General features: G+C 48.6%; 3 protein-coding genes across 3 annotated transcripts; 1 reads left to right on the top strand and 2 right to left on the bottom strand.

Moving 5' to 3' along the window:
* Positions 1 to 361: 361 nt before the first annotated feature.
* PtA15_7A67 (uncharacterized protein) lies at positions 362 to 3,635 on the top strand (the record flags this gene model as incomplete). The annotated part of the gene is made up of 6 exons (XM_053171311.1): positions 362 to 400; positions 472 to 1,238; positions 1,314 to 2,403; positions 2,475 to 2,675; positions 2,937 to 3,194; positions 3,303 to 3,635. 6 exons carry the CDS (start codon positions 362 to 364, stop codon positions 3,633 to 3,635), a joined length of 2,688 nt encoding a protein of 895 aa, XP_053021896.1.
* A 3,441-nt stretch (positions 3,636 to 7,076) lies between these two features.
* PtA15_7A66 (uncharacterized protein) lies at positions 7,077 to 8,388 on the bottom strand (the record flags this gene model as incomplete). The annotated part of the gene is made up of 5 exons (XM_053171300.1): positions 7,077 to 7,208; positions 7,284 to 7,403; positions 7,474 to 7,530; positions 7,638 to 8,231; positions 8,335 to 8,388. 5 exons carry the CDS (start codon positions 8,386 to 8,388, stop codon positions 7,077 to 7,079), a joined length of 957 nt encoding a protein of 318 aa, XP_053021895.1.
* A 6,063-nt stretch (positions 8,389 to 14,451) lies between these two features.
* Positions 14,452 to 17,280, bottom strand: PtA15_7A65 (uncharacterized protein; the record flags this gene model as incomplete). Its single annotated transcript, XM_053171289.1, has 9 exons — positions 14,452 to 15,143; positions 15,221 to 15,517; positions 15,587 to 15,738; positions 15,859 to 15,979; positions 16,081 to 16,426; positions 16,522 to 16,626; positions 16,704 to 16,772; positions 16,853 to 17,180; positions 17,270 to 17,280. 9 exons carry the CDS (start codon positions 17,278 to 17,280, stop codon positions 14,452 to 14,454), a joined length of 2,121 nt encoding a protein of 706 aa, XP_053021894.1.
* Between the last annotated feature and the right edge of the window lie 35 nt (positions 17,281 to 17,315).

Raw genomic sequence — 17,315 nt, 5'->3', positions numbered from 1 at the left:
ACAACAACCACCCCCAGCCCACCACAAACCAAAACCAAACCACCACCACCACCACAACCCACACCCACACCCACACCCACAACAGCCACATCTCAACAAAAGCAACTCAATCGGACCGATCAAAAAGAACAACATCAACAGAGCATGGACCAACAACAACAACGCATGGCGCAACTCATCAGCCCCAGCACCACCACCACACTTCATCAACGGCCAGCCACCCCCACCATCCTCATCAGCAGCCTCATCCACATCCTCATTCAACCCAGCCCAACAGCAGCAGCAGCAGCAGCAGCAGCAGCAGCAGCAACACTTCCATCCAGCCGCGGCCGCCAACGAAGAAAAACTGGTACTCAAAGCCATGCACGATCGCATGGTCTGGTTCATCATGAGCCTCGTCGTAAGCCACTCACTCACTCACTCACTCACTATCACCCGACATACTCATCTCACTATCTCTATCCATACCAGGGTGTCACCGTCACCGCCACCACAAAATCCGGCCAGCGCTTCCAAGGCTTCCTCTCCTCGGCAATGACCGAAACCGAACTATGCATCACCCTCAAACGGGCAGTCGAACTGCCCATCCCCTCCACCTCCAACGCAACCCCTCCCCAAAACCGATCACCTCCCCCGATCGTCAAAAACACTCTGATCATCCTCGCCAAGGAACTCGTCCAGGTCGTCGCAGAGGATATCGACCTCAACCAGCTCAGCGCCATCGGCGCTGGTACGGCCAACAAGCCTGGCACAGCCGCCTTCAAGACAGACTCGGAAACGCTGGCCTACGCCAAGCTAGACGCAAACGGCCAACCGATCATCAGAGAGAAAGAACTCCAAACCTGGGTACCCGATGGCTCCTCCCCCACCGCCGCCCCAAACCAGCAACAACAACAACAACAACAAGCTCTCAGCGAACACGAACTGATGAACGGACTCGAAGACTCGCTCTTCCCAAAGGGAACCGAACTCAACCCATCCTCCAACAGCCGAAGGACCTTCGACAAACCATGGGACCAGTTCGAGGCTAACGAGAAACTCTTCGGCACCCGAACCGACTTTGATGAAGAGATCTATACCACCAAACTCGATCGCTCCGGAAAAGATTTCAAAGAGAGAGAACGCAAGGCTGAGGCACTCGCTAGAGAGATCATGGCCTCCAGCTCGGCTAACCCCCACGTACAAGAAGAGCGAGGCGGGGCAGTGGTCGATGATAGTGGGATGGATGAAGAAGACAAGTAAGTGATCACCACCACTCTAACTTTCGAACGTCTTTTTTTTTTTTTTTTTATAACTCTACTTCACCTCTACAGGTATGGCGCTGTCATTCGAAGCGAGGGCGCATACGTACCACCAGGAGCTCGGAAGGGGGCGGCAGCCAATCGGGGCACACTACAACCACCCTCCTCTACTGCTGCCTCCAAACAACCCCAGAACATGAAGATCACCGCATCCATGCCTGAACCACCTTCTCAAGCCGAGCCCAAACCGATCCCCCCCTCCAAATCCTCAAACACGCCCAAGGAAACACTCAACTCGAAGATCTCCCAAGCCCAGGGCCCTTCCAAGCCCGCTTCATCCCATATGGCCGTCAATCTACCCAGCCATCCTTTCCCCGGAAAGCCCCTCGGACGCATGCCTTCCAAACTGAGCAAGCAACCTGAGGAAGTCGCACCGAGATTCAAGGCATTCGTTTCCGATGAGAAGGAGCGACTCCAGCAGAAGAAGAAAGACCTGCTGAAGAAGGAGAAGGAGTCCAGACTGGCCGATCTACGAGCGTTCAGTACCTCATTCAAGTTACCCATGGCATTTCCCAAGGATCTCGAACCGATCATCAAAAAACCCGCTCCATCTACAACTGCTACGAATCCGACGGCCCCTCCTCCTCCACCTGCTGCTACTGCTGCCAAGCAAGATCCGACGACCAAACAACAAGTAGCAGCATCGGATGAAGCCGGTCGACGGGCATCTGCAGTCGCCTCCCTGGCAGACAAAAACCATGCTCGCCACATGAGCAAACCTCTCAACCCATCAAACCTGCATATCGTCACCAACATTCCTTCCCACCAGGGCGGACGACTGATCGCAAATACCCACGCCAAACCACCGGTCAACCCTTCGATCGCAATCGGCCTCAAGAAATTGGGACCTCTTGCCCCGATCCCTCCCTTCAAGCCTCGGAACCAAGCCACCAATAATAATAATCCATCCACTTCTTCAACCGACAAAAAGGGCGAGAGCAAACCAGTCACCCAGCAAAGCAAACTTGCCAGTCGGTTTGCTAACCTCCCTCCTATTCCTCCGTTCAAACCGAAAGGAACGTCAAACGATCCCACCGCCAAAGATCCCAAGGCATCCATCAAAGTGGCCGCTTTCAATCCTGCAGCCAAGACTTTCAGTCCGGTTAGCCCATCACGTTTTTTTTAAAAAATATATATAATCAGTTTCACTAATGATGATTTACGATTACCTAGATCCCAGGTACCAAGAACAAGGGTCCTGCGAGTCCCAGCACCTCCACCGCCATGCCCGGAAGGAAAGCCGGTGAGAATGGACCGACCGGACCGCCCAATCCATTCTTTGGCCACGCGCCCATCAAGAAGGGCTCCTCGTCGATCCACGTCAAGGAAGAGTTCACTCCATTCAAGAGCGGTAGCGTGCCTGAAGCTTCTTCAGTCGGACCTGCCTGGAGCTTCACTGGAAAATCGTATCGCCAAATATTCGGCGCCAGTCTTCCGCCACCACATCATCATGCCCATTTCATGCCCCACTCGATGCACCATCCCATGTCTCATCACCAGCATCACCAACAGCCTCAGCATCAGCATCAACAACAACAGCAGCAACAACAACAACCAATCCATCATCACGTCCATCAACAACATCCCCAGCCGCACGGTAATCACGGACTCGGAGGACATCCACCCCACTCTCAGGTCGGACACATGATGACGCCCCCGATGCACATGCAGCATTCCCAGCAACCACACTACTCGCACCATCCCCCACCCCCTCCGAACGTTGTGCCGCAGATGATGGCCGACGATGATGGGATGTCTGGGCCGATGAATGGTGGGCACATGGTCCCCGGAGGCGGGAACTCGCACGTGGCCAACGGGCCCGGGATGATGATGGGAGGAGGCGGGCCGCCAGGCTCGGGCGGCCCGGGTGGATACATGGCCCACAACGGCCCCGCGATGAGCCAGCAGCAACAACAGCAACAGCAGCAGCCCCATCCACACCACCTCCCGCCGCCGATGCCGCCGTACATGTACCACCCCCAACATCATCCCCAACAACAGCAATCGCCACTCTCCTACAACAACGGCTCCTACCGCCAATCGCATGGCAGCACCGGGCCTGCCGCCGCTACCCTGGGCTACGGCCCCCCCGTGCCCGTCAACATGCCTGGCCCCGGCCCCGGAGGATACCCCGCGGGCCCGCCCCCCGTCGTCGGCGTCCCCGGAAACCCTGCCGGGCCCCCCTTCGTCCCGCAGATGCAAGGATACCCGCCCGGATCTATCCATCCTTCTCAGACTCATAACTCCGCCGGAGGACCGGGAAACGCGAACGGCGGACCGCCAGTGCACTATAACGGCAGTCCTCAGATGGGCGGGATGCCTGGCCGTAAGTGATCCCGGATTCAGAGTGGTTGGAGTGGGCCTTCTAAAATTGACGATGATGCTTTTCTTTCTCTATACAGATGGGCCTCCGGGAGCCATGTATCCGCCCCCACAGATGTACCCGCCCTCAGGCGAAGGCGGGCACGGCGGGCCGCACGGAGGAGGAGGAGGACACGGCGGCGGCCACGGACACGGACACGGCCATGGAGGACACCACGGCGGCGGGCACCACCACCACAACAGCCACAGCAGCGGCCACGGCCACCATCCCGGCCACCACCACTCTAACGGCCCCTCGCCCACCGTCGGCCCAGGTCATATGGGCGGCGGCGCGGGCAGAGGGAGGGGAAACTCTGGCGGCGGCGGCGGCGGCGGCGGCGGACATTCGAATAACAGCGGGAACCAGCAACAGTCGCATCCGCCGAATAGCTCGGCTTCCACGGCGACTTCTGCGGCGGCGCCGGCTCCTTCCTCGGCTGCCGCAGGAGGCGGGCCCCCAGGCCCCGGCGTTCCTCCTCCTTCCCAACCTGGTAATCCTTCCTCCTCTGGCCAGCAGCAGCAGCAGCAGGGCGGTGGAGGGGGACAGGCGTTTGCTGGAGGAGGAGGAGGAGGAGGAGGATACAATGGGAATACCGCCACCAACAACACCGCTTCTTCGTAACTTATCTCTCTGCCCTTTCCTCCCCTTCTCCTTGCTCGTGTGTGTGTATTCTCTTCGACCTTTTGCTCCTCTCTTTCCTTCTTTTTTCTTTTTCTCTTTGGTGCCCCTGGAGGAGGAGGGGAGTCGGGCGTGTGTGACTCCAGGAGACGCAGAGGGGGCCGGGCGTTGTTGGTGCACCGGCTTCCGTTCCGTTGCGGGCCGTGTGCCTTTGAAATCTGAATTCCACTTCACCCCCCCCCCCCCCACACACACACACACTGTTTGTGTTCTCTTGGACACAACAATGACCGAAGCAGATGAAAGGTGCCCCTTTGCAAGGAAGAAGAAACCTGACGCGCGTCCCAAAACTTGTGCTTTCTGTACTGTGGACAGAAAAACATGGCTGGATGGGTAGCTGATGGGAGGGGGGCTGGTGGAGCACCTGTGTGTCCTGCAGCTTCGAGTGAGCTGCTGGTCGCAGCGGACCATTGGTGCAGACCCCACTGCAAGAAAAACTCTATGTAGAAACTGCCAGTAGTTGACATGCGGCATACTCCAGGTTGAAATAACCTTTGAGAACGGCTTGAGTATCACCTCAAGCTTTCTTTGAGCTTCTGCATCTCAACTGCTAGCAGTTTCCACAGTTTTTATGGTCTTGCACCACCCAAACAGCAACTCGTGATAGTTTTGAAGTTGGGATAGATTTCAGCTATGTTGGGATGGATTGGCCTGTCTGCAGAGCTGGAGGGCTCCCGGGGGCCAAGCTTCACAAAGCCTTCCAGCAACGGTGAAACCATTATGATACATGTATTGTAATGGCCGTTACAGTGCATTGTAATCAGCAAAAAATACATGCATTTTGGAAAATTTTAATGCATCTCTGTGCGGATGCGCTACTGCTGCATTGCTATGTATTGGGTTTGCCAATCTTGATGGTACAAAGGCACCATAGAGTAGCGGCCAGCTGATGCACTACTGCTGCAATGTAACAGCACTTTTTTAAGATATGCTACTGGCTGCTGCAAATAAATTTAGCACAGCAGTTTCAGTGTTGCAGTCCCAGTGAGAGCCCCGCAGGGTCTCTATCTGACAGGAGATTGCCCGTTGTGCTAGGTGCTTTGCGCCATGCCCCCCGGCAGACAAGGGACTTTGATAATTTTGCCTGCGGGCCAACCTGCAGGATTGCAACACTGCAAGAAGAAAAAGAAAATCTTTTCAAGCATTTTTGTATCTGAAAAACTCTATAAACTAGAAACTGCTGGCAGTTGACATGCAGAAACTCAAAGGAAGCTTAGGGTGATACCCAAGCCTTTCTTTTCAACCAAGCTTCAATCCACAGTCACTGCACATTGCATAGTGACTGTGTGTGCATGAAAGGGTATGATGTAATCATGTGGAGTTAAAATGGCAGTTACACTGGAGTATGCCACATGTCAACTGCTGGCAGTTTCTAGGGTTTTTCTTATGGTGTGACATGCAGGATACTGGTGCATACCTACCATTAGCCCTTTTCAAATTTAAAAATTCTACATGGCTTTACTGATGGACATCACAAAATATGACATATATGTTTTTAGAAGGCGTTTCACAAATATTCCTAATCATAATAGTAATGGTAAGACTACTTGGTAAGAATATCATAAGATGGTAGGGAATCACGTAAGATGTGATGAACAATAAGGAACTTTAGAGGTGTAGTGTTATTAGTATCTACATAATACGGCTTAAGACACCAATAACAAACACTCACCTGATCAATAAGATGAGAGTGAGTGTGCTGAGTTTGAGGAAACAATGAGTTGATTCATTTCTTATACACACCTTTAGAGGTGTAGTGTTATTAGTATCTACACAATACAGCTTAAGACACCAATAACAAACACTAGCCTAAATGATAAGAGTGGAGGAGTTTAAGACCAGGATACATGAAGTGTGTGTAATGAAATATGGACCTGATGGATAAGATGAGAGTTAGTGTTGAGTGTGTTGAGTTTAAGGAAACAACGAATTGATTGAGAAAAGACAAGTACAATAGCGTTTGGACTTTATAGGATTAACTAAGCTTTGGGGTCAACAACAGGGTGTCACTAATTGCTGTGTATAAGATTTAACTAGCTTTGTTTGAGAATAACAAAGAACTACTTTCAGTTCAACAAGATGTATTATTTCAATAGGTTGGTGTTTCCTCGTCAGTCTTGGTCATCAATTGTAGTTTTGTGATCCTGACTTAGACCATCTATTAACACTTGTGGCTCAAAGTTCCGCCCTTATCTGGCTCAGTCAATGCATTCAATGCGCTTTGGTGTGGGCATTCCAATCCCTTTCCAGCTTCGCGTGCTGCTGAGGGCCTCGATTGTCCCTGCTCCTGCGGGGACGCCTGTTTGGCAAGGAATAGATCTCCACAGCGGGAATGAAAAAAGCAAGGTAGGCAAAGAGTCAAATGACGCTCTGGTGGAGAAGAGCCCCTCGGGGGACTTCTGTAACGCGCAAGTCACTGGAATTGTGTCTTGAGTGATCAAATGCTCATTGTGCAGCACACATGCGGTCCATAGCTGGCGGGACACAGTGGAAGTGATGGAGGATACATAGGATGTATCAAAACATATTGACTGATATCAGACACAGCGGATTCGCGAATTAGTCGTTACTGTCAGGCCTAGATAGTCAGAGTGCTAGTACAATACAGATTCCGCGACGTGACACTGGTTCAGAGGTTCAATGGATCTAGCACGTTGGGGGGAGGGGATGTGTTCAGTTTTATAGGATGAAATAGTATAACAACGCGAGGCAGGAGATCGTAAAGATCTACAAGATTATTCGTTTTGATCACGTTCGTCGAACGTGCTGATGGCCTTGTCCATCGAGTTGCTCATTTGTTGGTGCAAGTCAGCGGCCATGGTGAACTTGTTGGTGGGGATCATGTGGATAAGGAGCAAAATAAATTTCTATAGAAATTCGTCGAGGTCATGGTCAGTATGGAAGAGGGTACGGGTGTTTGATTGGCTTTGGGAGCTACTCACATCGACGACGGATTTGAAAGACAAGAGGGCGTTTCGGATGGGCGTAAGCGCTTGGAATTGGGCGAAGAAGCCTTTTTGTCCAATCAAAGCGTCTGTCACGCTTTGGCCGGCCGTGACGAACTAAGGAAATTGATGGACCGGGATGAGTGACGATATGGGGCTAGGCGTGAGCTGGTGTATCACAACTTACTCCTTGTAATACGTAAACAATGCTGTAAGAAGTGAAAACGCCTTTGACGGTGGCGAGCTGAGTGTCGTGGTCGCATGGGGATCACAAATTCAAAAGAGAGGTCGCGTTAAATAAGTGTCTAGTAAAGCTTGGCACGTGATGACCCTAGAATTGAATGGACTGACCGCGATGTGGGCTACTCCAGTGGCTACGACGGCAGTCAAGGTCCTCAAATCGGAAATGATAACCGGGATGGCAGCCGTAATGCCCTTGCCGGAAACATCTTGGACCAGCTGAGCGAGGCTAGCAGTGACATTGGTGGCCGCATCAACCGAAGCCACGACCAGACTCTCCCCCTCCGGAACCTTGGTGTAGGGTTTGAAGCAAGAAACCTTCTCCCGAGCCATCATAGGCTGTCCTTCTGACTCTTGGGACGCAGTGATGAGACTCTTTATCCCCGCCACGCAGCTTTGGTTGACCGAGGGCGTGACGTTCGGAAAAGGGTTTGGAAAGGGCAATGGGAACTTCGGCTGATTCCCACTAGAGCCGTTAGTGGGTTTGGGGAAAATGCTCGGGAGACCGGGAAAGAGACCGCCGGCATTCAACTGGGACGAATCGGAAGAGTTCCCTGACATCGCAGTGGTATTCATCGGCATACCAGTGGAGTTCATGACATCAGAAGCGTGCATAATGGCTAGCTCTGAATCCGGGGCTGCCTGGGCGGCTAAGTTTTGCGCGAAGCCGGGTGGCGGGACCGCACCCAGGATGGAAGTGAGATACTGTACAAGGGTGGGTATCAGATGATCAGCAGAATGAAAGCGATAATGGCAGAGACTAAGAACGGGACGCTGGGCGAATGAGAGTGCATAAATGGCGACTAACCATATTATTAAGGAGTAAGGTGGTCATCACCATTGGAGTAGTTGAAAGGAACATTATGGAATTGGTTTTTAATCGTGGGATGGGTTTGTGGCAAGCTCGTGAATGGTCACAATTGATCAGATGAGGTGCAGAGTGGGGCTGGGTGGCGAAGGGCCTTGGGGAATGGACACTCCGGCCTCTTATTTTAAATACCCTAGTCATGACCAACGCGTTGACGAGCGCGACATTCGACACCGGCTAGATGCTCAACGGAACGGAAAGACTCGACATGCAAAACCCTGCATAGAATGATCGTTGTTCCGTTAGGACAGCGAAGGAGAATTTCCGCCATGAGCGATCAGCGCCATCTCTTGATTCTCCCTTCTCCTGGTCGCCATCCCTTGTGCAAGACTTGTGACTCTTGCCTTTCCGCTTGCACAATTTGGCCCAATTTAGCATCAAGGCGAGTCAAGGGATGGCGACCATGAGAAGGGAGAATTGAGAGATGCATCAAGGGTCTTGCCCTGTCAGTTTTTCTGGTTCGGGAGAAGTCCCTGCGAGAAATTTCCTTATCACCTTAGAAGAAAACTAGGAAGCAAGTGGTTGCTATATGCCGGGGAAAAATCTCGGCAAATCACATGATTTGCATACTTCGAATATATCATGCAGGAAAAGAAGAAACGGAGAAAAATGCCTTCTCTTCAAGTTCTTGCTCTGCTTGATCGTCGAGTAGCAATCAGCTGGCAATGGCCGAGTGGAGAGCTTGCATGTTGCCATGATGATGTAGTCTTCGGCGCTTCGAGAACATGTCAGGCATTGGCCGAGAGGTAAAGAAAGCGTGATTGGAGGGTCCCTGCCTCATAAAACAAGAGGCCCCTTAATTCGAGTTTCGGTCACTTCAGGACACCCGGTCGCAAGGAGACTTGACCTTTGTATCACCTTTTACATGTCCAGACTGTCGACAAGCGGCATAAACCATTCTTGTGAAGCCCGGAGACCGGGTCGAATTGATCCAACAAAATTAATCACTGCCAATTACGAACCGCTGCTGTACAATCGGTAACCTGGGTGAGTTCCTCAGCGCAAATCCGCTCGTCTTCTAGAATCACCCTGGGATAGCTTGCCTATGAAAATACTAACCCGGAAGCCCCAAGCTCACTTGTCAGAAAACCACGAAGTTGAATCAGCCTGATCCCAGAGAATACTCGAACATAAAAACGCTAGATCTATTGTTAGTGTGCATAGATTGGAGGACTTCCCGTCAATCTGGGAACTCAGATTTTTCCAGATTTTGCGGGGAAATCTGGGCTCGATCGTCCCAAATCCTAGATCTGCCTAGATTTCCCTGCAAAATCTGGGAAAATCTGGGTTTCCAGATCGGCGGGAAGTCCTCCATTATTCGCACTTCCATCATAATAAAAAATATATAACTTTTCAACCATGCACTCCGGTAGCTTCCTTCCTAAGACTTGCATATTGCTCACATGTATACTAGCATACTCAGTTGATGTCTTGGGCTACGGCTGCCCTCCATTGAATAAACAAGAATTAAAAGACTTTAAATTTGGCTGCTGCACTTCAGCACTTGGTCAATATGGTAATTTGGATTTCACCCTTGAAGGTTCCTTGTATTTCCTTGCAAAGCTAACCAAGTACATTGTGTTATATCCCTCATGCAGCTACTTACCCTGGAGGAAAAAGTCTGGATTCAGATTTTAAGTGTCCAGATTCTGTTGTTGGCAAGGCACTATGTTGTACATTTGTGAGTAAAATACACTATTTTGAGAAGCCATCAAAAAATTAACTAAAAATAAACAAACCACAGCCAACGCAAAACGGCAATAAAAAACCGAGAAAGACAGCATTAGGCAGTCTTTGTACTGATAAAATACAAGATGTACGAAATCCAAGTGGACTTAAAATAAACAGGAGCAAGATTGGTGGGGGAATTTAATATTCTTCTCAATATTTCACAGATTGAGAATACCAGATACAAAGAAACATTCTGCATAATAAGAATCATTTAGGCCCTTTTTGTCAGCAATATATGGCAAGCATAATGATGTAGATTCTTGTGGCATCTGATGAAGTTTTGATGAAATTTGTCACAGTATGTCAAGGAAAATTCAAATTATTATGCTCATGATATAACCCTGACAAACATGGCCTTAGAAGATCAAGCTGTTATTACCTACCCTAGTCAGAGGACAGGCACATCTGCTTCTGAAATACCATTAATATTCATTTCCTCCAATCCTTTGAAATTTTGTACTCATCATCAATGCATCATTGTCATCTTTCTGTATAATTTTGCCAAATCTTCATATTTCTCATAATGTACATACGGACTTTTCAAACTCTGTAGTAAGCAGCATTCATTTTCCTAAATGCTTTCAAAATCTCATGCAGGCATAAGAAGAGCTTGGAGGGGATTATATAATATTTCATGTATAATGAAACACTACATGGGGGAATGAAGCTCTGCCCTCCAGGCAATACACTGTGATTAACCCTGATAGTCTAATATTAGTGTGGCACAACCTTTCTGATTTTTATGCTTGATTATTGATACTAATAACATTTGAATTTGATGAATGCTCAATGAAGAGTTTTCTGAAGTTTGCAAAGTAATTCCTTATTATAAAATACTGGAGGACTTCCCTAGCAATCTGGGACCCCCACAGATGTTGGTTTAGACCGGAAAAGTCTAGATTTTTGCTGGGAAAAATCTAGCTTTTTGGGCTCTAGATCACTTCTGGGAGACCCGCAGATCTTGACGGGAATTCACCCACTAGATTCCAAGGTAGCTTTGACATTTCAATTCCAGGGGTTCAACCCTGAGAGCATCTCCACCCGGCCTCCCGCTGCGCGGCACTTTTCTGTAGCAGCAGCACCGCAGCGTTTTCTCATCTGCACTTTTTCTATCTGCCCTGGGAAAAAAGTGTTGATATTTTTTTCCCCTTCTTTTCTGCTTCTATGCTTTCCATCATTTTATCCTCATCTCATGCCACAATCTGTTTCACCTCTGCTTCTATGTAGTTTAGTACAGCCAGCAAGATGTAGAATTCCCCCTCTACTCATCCTTCTGCAATCTGTCCCTCCTGTCCTAGTTCATCAAAAAAAATCTGCCAGCCTCTGCAAGAAGCCATAGCGCAGCGCGGGGCAGCTAATACTTCAGCTTTTTAGGGATGGAGTGTTAGCGTTGCCCGCCGCGCTGCGCTGAAATCACCGCTTTCTGCAACGTAGTGCATATTTTCAGCCTTGTGACTAAACAGCAAAGATTCAATCAATATTACATGAAAAATTATTAATTGAAAGATTAAAAATAGGGGGTTACTAAACGTACCCGGGTATTTCCGCATTTGTACCTGGTTTTTGCGTACCCCCTTTTCCGCGTGCGTACCCGGTTTTTTTCTACTCATTTCTACGCAACACAAATAATACCAAAATTAATCTAAAATGATGAACATAATTATCATGCAATCAGAATTGCAAAAAACTCAATTTCCAATTGATTAATTAATTTGTACCTGGTTTTTTGCGTACCCGCTTTTCTGGGGTAAACACTAAGGGGATAACTTTCTTGTTACATGCCCCAGCCGCACAAAAATTTTAGGGCACTTAGAATTTTGAATACTCTACATTCCCTGAAATTTTTAGGATTTTCAGGGAGTGCGCGGTGGGCTTAGTAGGAAAATTCCCGCTAACTGAATAACTTTTTTTTTACATTTCCAAACAAGCTAAAACCAATGGTTTCTCCTGCTATTTCATCAGAATAGGATCGGAGGGTCCTTTCCCTGTTGCCTATGTCTAAGGTAATTGGAGGAAGTGTTGGCTAAACATCTTGTCAGCTGGGAGAAAGAATACCACCTGCTCACCTTTGGTACTGGTTGATATCCTATCTCCGAGTGACCTTTGATTGGGGCAAACCATTGATCTGAGATTTTGTTGTGTTGCACCGTATTGCACTCACAGTGTCAAGATTCAGTTTAGGGCAGTTCTGCAAGATTTCAAAGCTCAACTCCGCCTCTGCAGAAGAGTCATAGCTGGCACATTGGACCTCAAGATGTTTCATGGTTTTCAAGATCAATATGGTTGAAATTTGGATAATTAAGGTTCCTGAGTTTTGCTCCACTCTTCCTCCACCATGCTGATGAATTTTGGACTCGGAGCCGGAGGGAAGATTGAAAAACAAGCCTTGAGGAAGAAAGCTTGAGGCTGAGAACAAAACAAGGAAGCTCTCAAAGAGGGCTAAACGGCTAGCTTTTGAGAGGGAAAAATGCTCTCACTACAAGAGACTTGAGGGTCTCAGGGAAAAGGCGCAGGAACTGATGATTTTCATTTCTAATCTATCCAGGATATATAAGCTTATTTGGAATGGGTACAAGCTGTGGGACAGAAGGTCAAAATGCACATGCATCTTGAAAGAAGGGAAAGAGTGACAGGCATGGAAAAGGGAAGAGAACAGAGAGAGACCTGTGAAATTCTAACACCTGCTCCACCAGTTCTTTTCCATGTTTGGTTTTGTCTTTTGTTTCTCATTTAAGTAGTGCATGCGGGTGTGTGATGAGATTTCCACTACATTTCACAACCTCTGAGTCTTATTTCAGCCCAAACTCAGATGATGGGGTGGCATGGACGGTAACCTGGTCTGAACCATATGTTTCATTTCAGATCTTCCATCACTTTGATCCTAATCCTAATCATGTTGTTCCTGACATCCTAGGCGAGTCTTCTGAGTGCTCCAATTGTGTTCTAGTTTGGACACACTGCCCTCCATTGACGGACTTCCTTCCTTTCCAACCCTCAATCAACCCTGCCAACATGAATCCTTCCCCGTTGTCTCAACTCAACAAATCCCCCCCTTCAACTATCTTTCCAATTCCTTGAACTTGATTCTTTTCTGGACCAACTCAAGTAAGTGCACTGTGCACTTTTCCCTTTCCCCAACTGTCTCCGCCTAGCAACGGTGTAACCATTACGATACATTGAGCGTATTGGGTAAACGTTTTTCATTGAAGATGCATACCTACATGTCCAATTTTTTGTTTTTGGCTGTTATTGTATGGATAATGGCTAAAAACAAAAAATTGGACATGTAGGTATGCATCTTCAATGAAAAACGTTTACCCAATACACTCAATGTATTGTAATGGTTACACCATTGCACCTAGGATGGACAGAGTCCCATAGCATATATCAGAGGTTGTATCAAGCTTACCTAAGCCTCTTTGAGGAGGCACAAAGCTTCTCCGAAGGAGAGGCTTAGGACCAAATTCAGATTCCTGGCCTGAGGCTGACAGGGGGGTTTTTTTTTGAAGAAAAACCAGGAGGTTTGTATTCACATTTGTTTTAAAATTAGCTCTATGCTTTTAATCCCAGCTGACCATGTTGTAGCACTTGATCTCAGCTATCTTGTCCATATTTTTTCAAACAAATATTTCCAACAAAAATTGGCTGCCAGCAGCCATTCTTGCTAGGGCTGTTCCTCAGCAATGAGATGGACCCATTGGGCCAATTGCAGGTCAAGATTGGACAGGTTCTCACAGTTCTGGCCTCACGAAACCTTCCAAGCCAGCTTTTTACATCACAATTACTTCCAAGGGATGAGGATATAAGTTTGATATAGGTGACTCTAATGGTAACAGAGGCTGTGAAGAAATTAGATGGGTGTGCAGTCAGAAGTGGGCTAAAAGGAAATTTTCATCTGCAGCTTCACAGGCTGGACTGCGGAAAGGGTTTGCTTTGCTTGCCTTTTTCTGCAGCTGGTTGGAATCCCAGCATCTTGGCATGCTACTTGCAATCTCACAAAGATTTCCTTTGATTTTACCGTCGCGCTTGATGACCGGAACGAACCGGGCATCAAGAGTAGCTAAGTTTCTGCCGATGCTGGTACTTACCAGCTTAGCACAATCCCCTCGTTTCAGGGGGCGGGGGACCTGGGGCGCCGAAGGCACCTAGGGTTGCGAAGCTTCGGAGGTTCGCGCCAGCCCAGGCTATCTCCGAAGCGAGACTTGCGTTAAGTTAGGAGGACAGTGTGGATGTATTTATCTTGTTTAAATAATAAAACTACAAGCCAATCAAGATCTTTTTTCATTTTTCAAAAAAATCATTATATGATCTCGAATACAGACATCATTATTTGAATTTGTTATTTGTAAAAGCTTGATTAGGGATTTCTCTTCCGAATTCGTCGATGAGCATGTTATTGTTGTTCCCCGGACCAGCACCGCCACCAGGCGGCCCCCCAGCAGGAAGATGATGATGCTGCTGCTGGGCGGAAAGATTGTTGTGGATATTTGAAGACCAGCGATTTTGGTGTTGCCGATGGTGTTGATTATGGTTACCTTTATTGCCCCGCCATCTGTTTTTGCCAGTCTGTTGATGCCCCATGTCTCCACCAAAGCCGCCCAAATCGCGCCCCATGGCGGCTTCCTGACTGGGTAGTGGGCCTCTTCTCCAGCCTGAGGTTTGTACTGGGTGATTGATCTGGTTGGCGGTAAGTGCCAACCCGGGAAGTGAATTGTCGCTTTTATCGACTGCCCGTCCAAATCCGGGTATGCTGGCCAACTCTTGCCCACCACTTCCACCTCCACCCGCCATTGCAACTGATTCTGCTGGTCGGGGCGGTACCGGCAAGCCCATACCTGAAGGCCCGTTTGCCCCAAACGCTCCACCTAAAAACGACGGAGGTAACTGTACTTGAGCGTCCATTTCAGACATGTTCCGATCTTTCGTAGAAGGCTGTCCAAACGTTCCTGCACTAAAGAAGCTTCCCACGGTAGCGTGTCCGAACTGATTGGTGAGACCAGGTACGAAGAAGTCATCGACTGAGAGCGTTCGAATATCATACAATAGCCAGGTGAGTCACTGGTGTATGAAGTACAAAGGATGAATGCATATTTACCTTGTTCCTCCTCATCCTTGACGCCCATCTCTCGGGCCCGCTCCTTACCCACATGGAACCTATCATTGGCGATCTTCACACCTGGTCTGCCTCGACTCCAAAACCTAGTCGTGTGATCGTTGCTAACACTGACGAGAGTATGTCCCAGAGGATGGTAATCTAGTGACCATACATTGCTATCATGTGCAAAGTCAAGTGAATCGATGGGATTCGAATCAGGCAAGCACCAGTAGAAGATCGACCCATCCGAGCCTCCCGACGTCAGCAGATCGTGATGTATAGGATGCCACGCAAGAGCTGGTAGGTGCGGCCAAATTATTAAGGCTCATCGAATGCAGGTCGAACCTCTGAGAATCGAACACTCACAACAAACTTCTTTTTTATGCCCTCGAAGATTAGCCAACTCTTTCATCATCCGTATGTCAAATACTTTGATCAACTGATCACGAGAGGCTGTTGCAATAATATGTCCGTTGGGGTTCCAAGCACATGCTTGAACGCTATTCTTGTGTCCGTGCCTGATCAGAATTTAATAGTTGCTCTTTCTTAGTGAAATGCTCCATAATTTGGCAGGGTGAAGATCAGATAGGAAATCGAGATTGTAATCTTTTTCTTTCTTTCTTTTGGCGGGGACTGACAGAGTAGCCAAACATTTCCCGATCCGTGGATCCCAGAACTTTACCAGACTATCTTTGCCCCCAGAGCAAATCAATCCTTTGGTTGGATGCCATTTGACGCACTTGACATCCCATCCATGTCCTACGGACCATAGTCAGCAATGATGAGAGCAGTCAGCAGATCATTTAGAATTACCCAGTGGTCGAGGCACCAAGACAAGATGTATAAGATACATTGCGGACCCGTGAAATTTCTCTCTTCTCTCCGCTCCTCGAACCCCCAGAGCTTGATGACTCCATCGTCCCCGCAACTAACAAACCTACTGTCGTTAGGTGAGAAACTGATATCCCGAATGCTGTCCTTGTGTCCTTCGAACATCTGGAGATTGTTCATGTTCGGTTGAAAGTACTTGATGATCCCGTTGTTATCTCCAGAGACCAGCCAGGCTCCGGACTTTGACCAATCGAGCGCTCGAACAGCCGTGTCGTGTGCTTGTAGGATCGTCTCAAAGTTAAACGTGAGCGCGTTCCATAAAGTAAATTCGCCACTCGCCGCCCCTGTCAAAACTCTCCTCGCGTCAGGTGTAAACTTCGGAAAAGAAAAGCTTTCAGTCAGACTTGGTATCACATTTTCCTCCTCTGGGACATCCAGTAGGAGCGCTGCTTTCTGATGAGTTGACCTACCCGAACAATGTTGATTGGACAGCGTATTTTATTGGTAGATGTGTGAACATATTTCGTTAAAATTGACGTTGATGGGTTGGTGCTGTACGCCTGAGGTGGTAAAAACTAGAGCACATGGACATTGCCAGATACCGTCTATTAAATTTGCAGTTCTTCGAAAAGTGTACCAAGAAACCACCCACTTCGATCAAATGATCTACACAAGGTCTGATAAAGTACTGTTCATCGGGACATGTCTTCAAGGATCTCATCTGAAATAAAATAAAATAGGGGTCTCAGCATAGCGTTAATAATTTCTGGATTTTAAGAAATAGACGATGTAATGGTCTACCAAATTCCAGCGCGACATCGATCCCCCCACATCCACCGTCCTCCGAGGTCTAATCTTGCGAGCCCGACCATCCTGTCGTCCATGACCCATCATCGCCGCCGCCTCCAACGCACTCTCTTCAGCCAACCGCTTCTCCATACTCGGAGGGGTTGGGGGACCGTAGGGCCCAGGTCTCCATGCATCCCAGCCCTGTTTTCGACCCATATGCGGTCTGAGGTCGATCGTTCCGCTTGCCGAGGCTTTCTTGGGAGATGACGAAGGGGACGAGGGTGACTGCTGCGTTCGTCCATCTCCCTGCTCACGACTCGTAGCGTTATCTGCATTCATGCTGGGATTGAGGCACACACTCAGTAGGAGCCCAGCTCGACCGATCAATCGGCCAAACTACACATTGATTTATTGATTTTCTTTTCTCACCTTGGATCCATTGGGCTAATATTGTGGTCGTGCATCCTCCGCTGGC

This window comes from Puccinia triticina, chromosome 7A, assembly GCF_026914185.1.
Source record: "Puccinia triticina chromosome 7A, complete sequence".
In the NCBI taxonomy this organism is placed as follows: domain Eukaryota; kingdom Fungi; phylum Basidiomycota; class Pucciniomycetes; order Pucciniales; family Pucciniaceae; genus Puccinia; species Puccinia triticina.
Note: the sequence above shows the minus strand (reverse complement) of the source record. Positions and strands in the feature narration are given on the sequence as shown.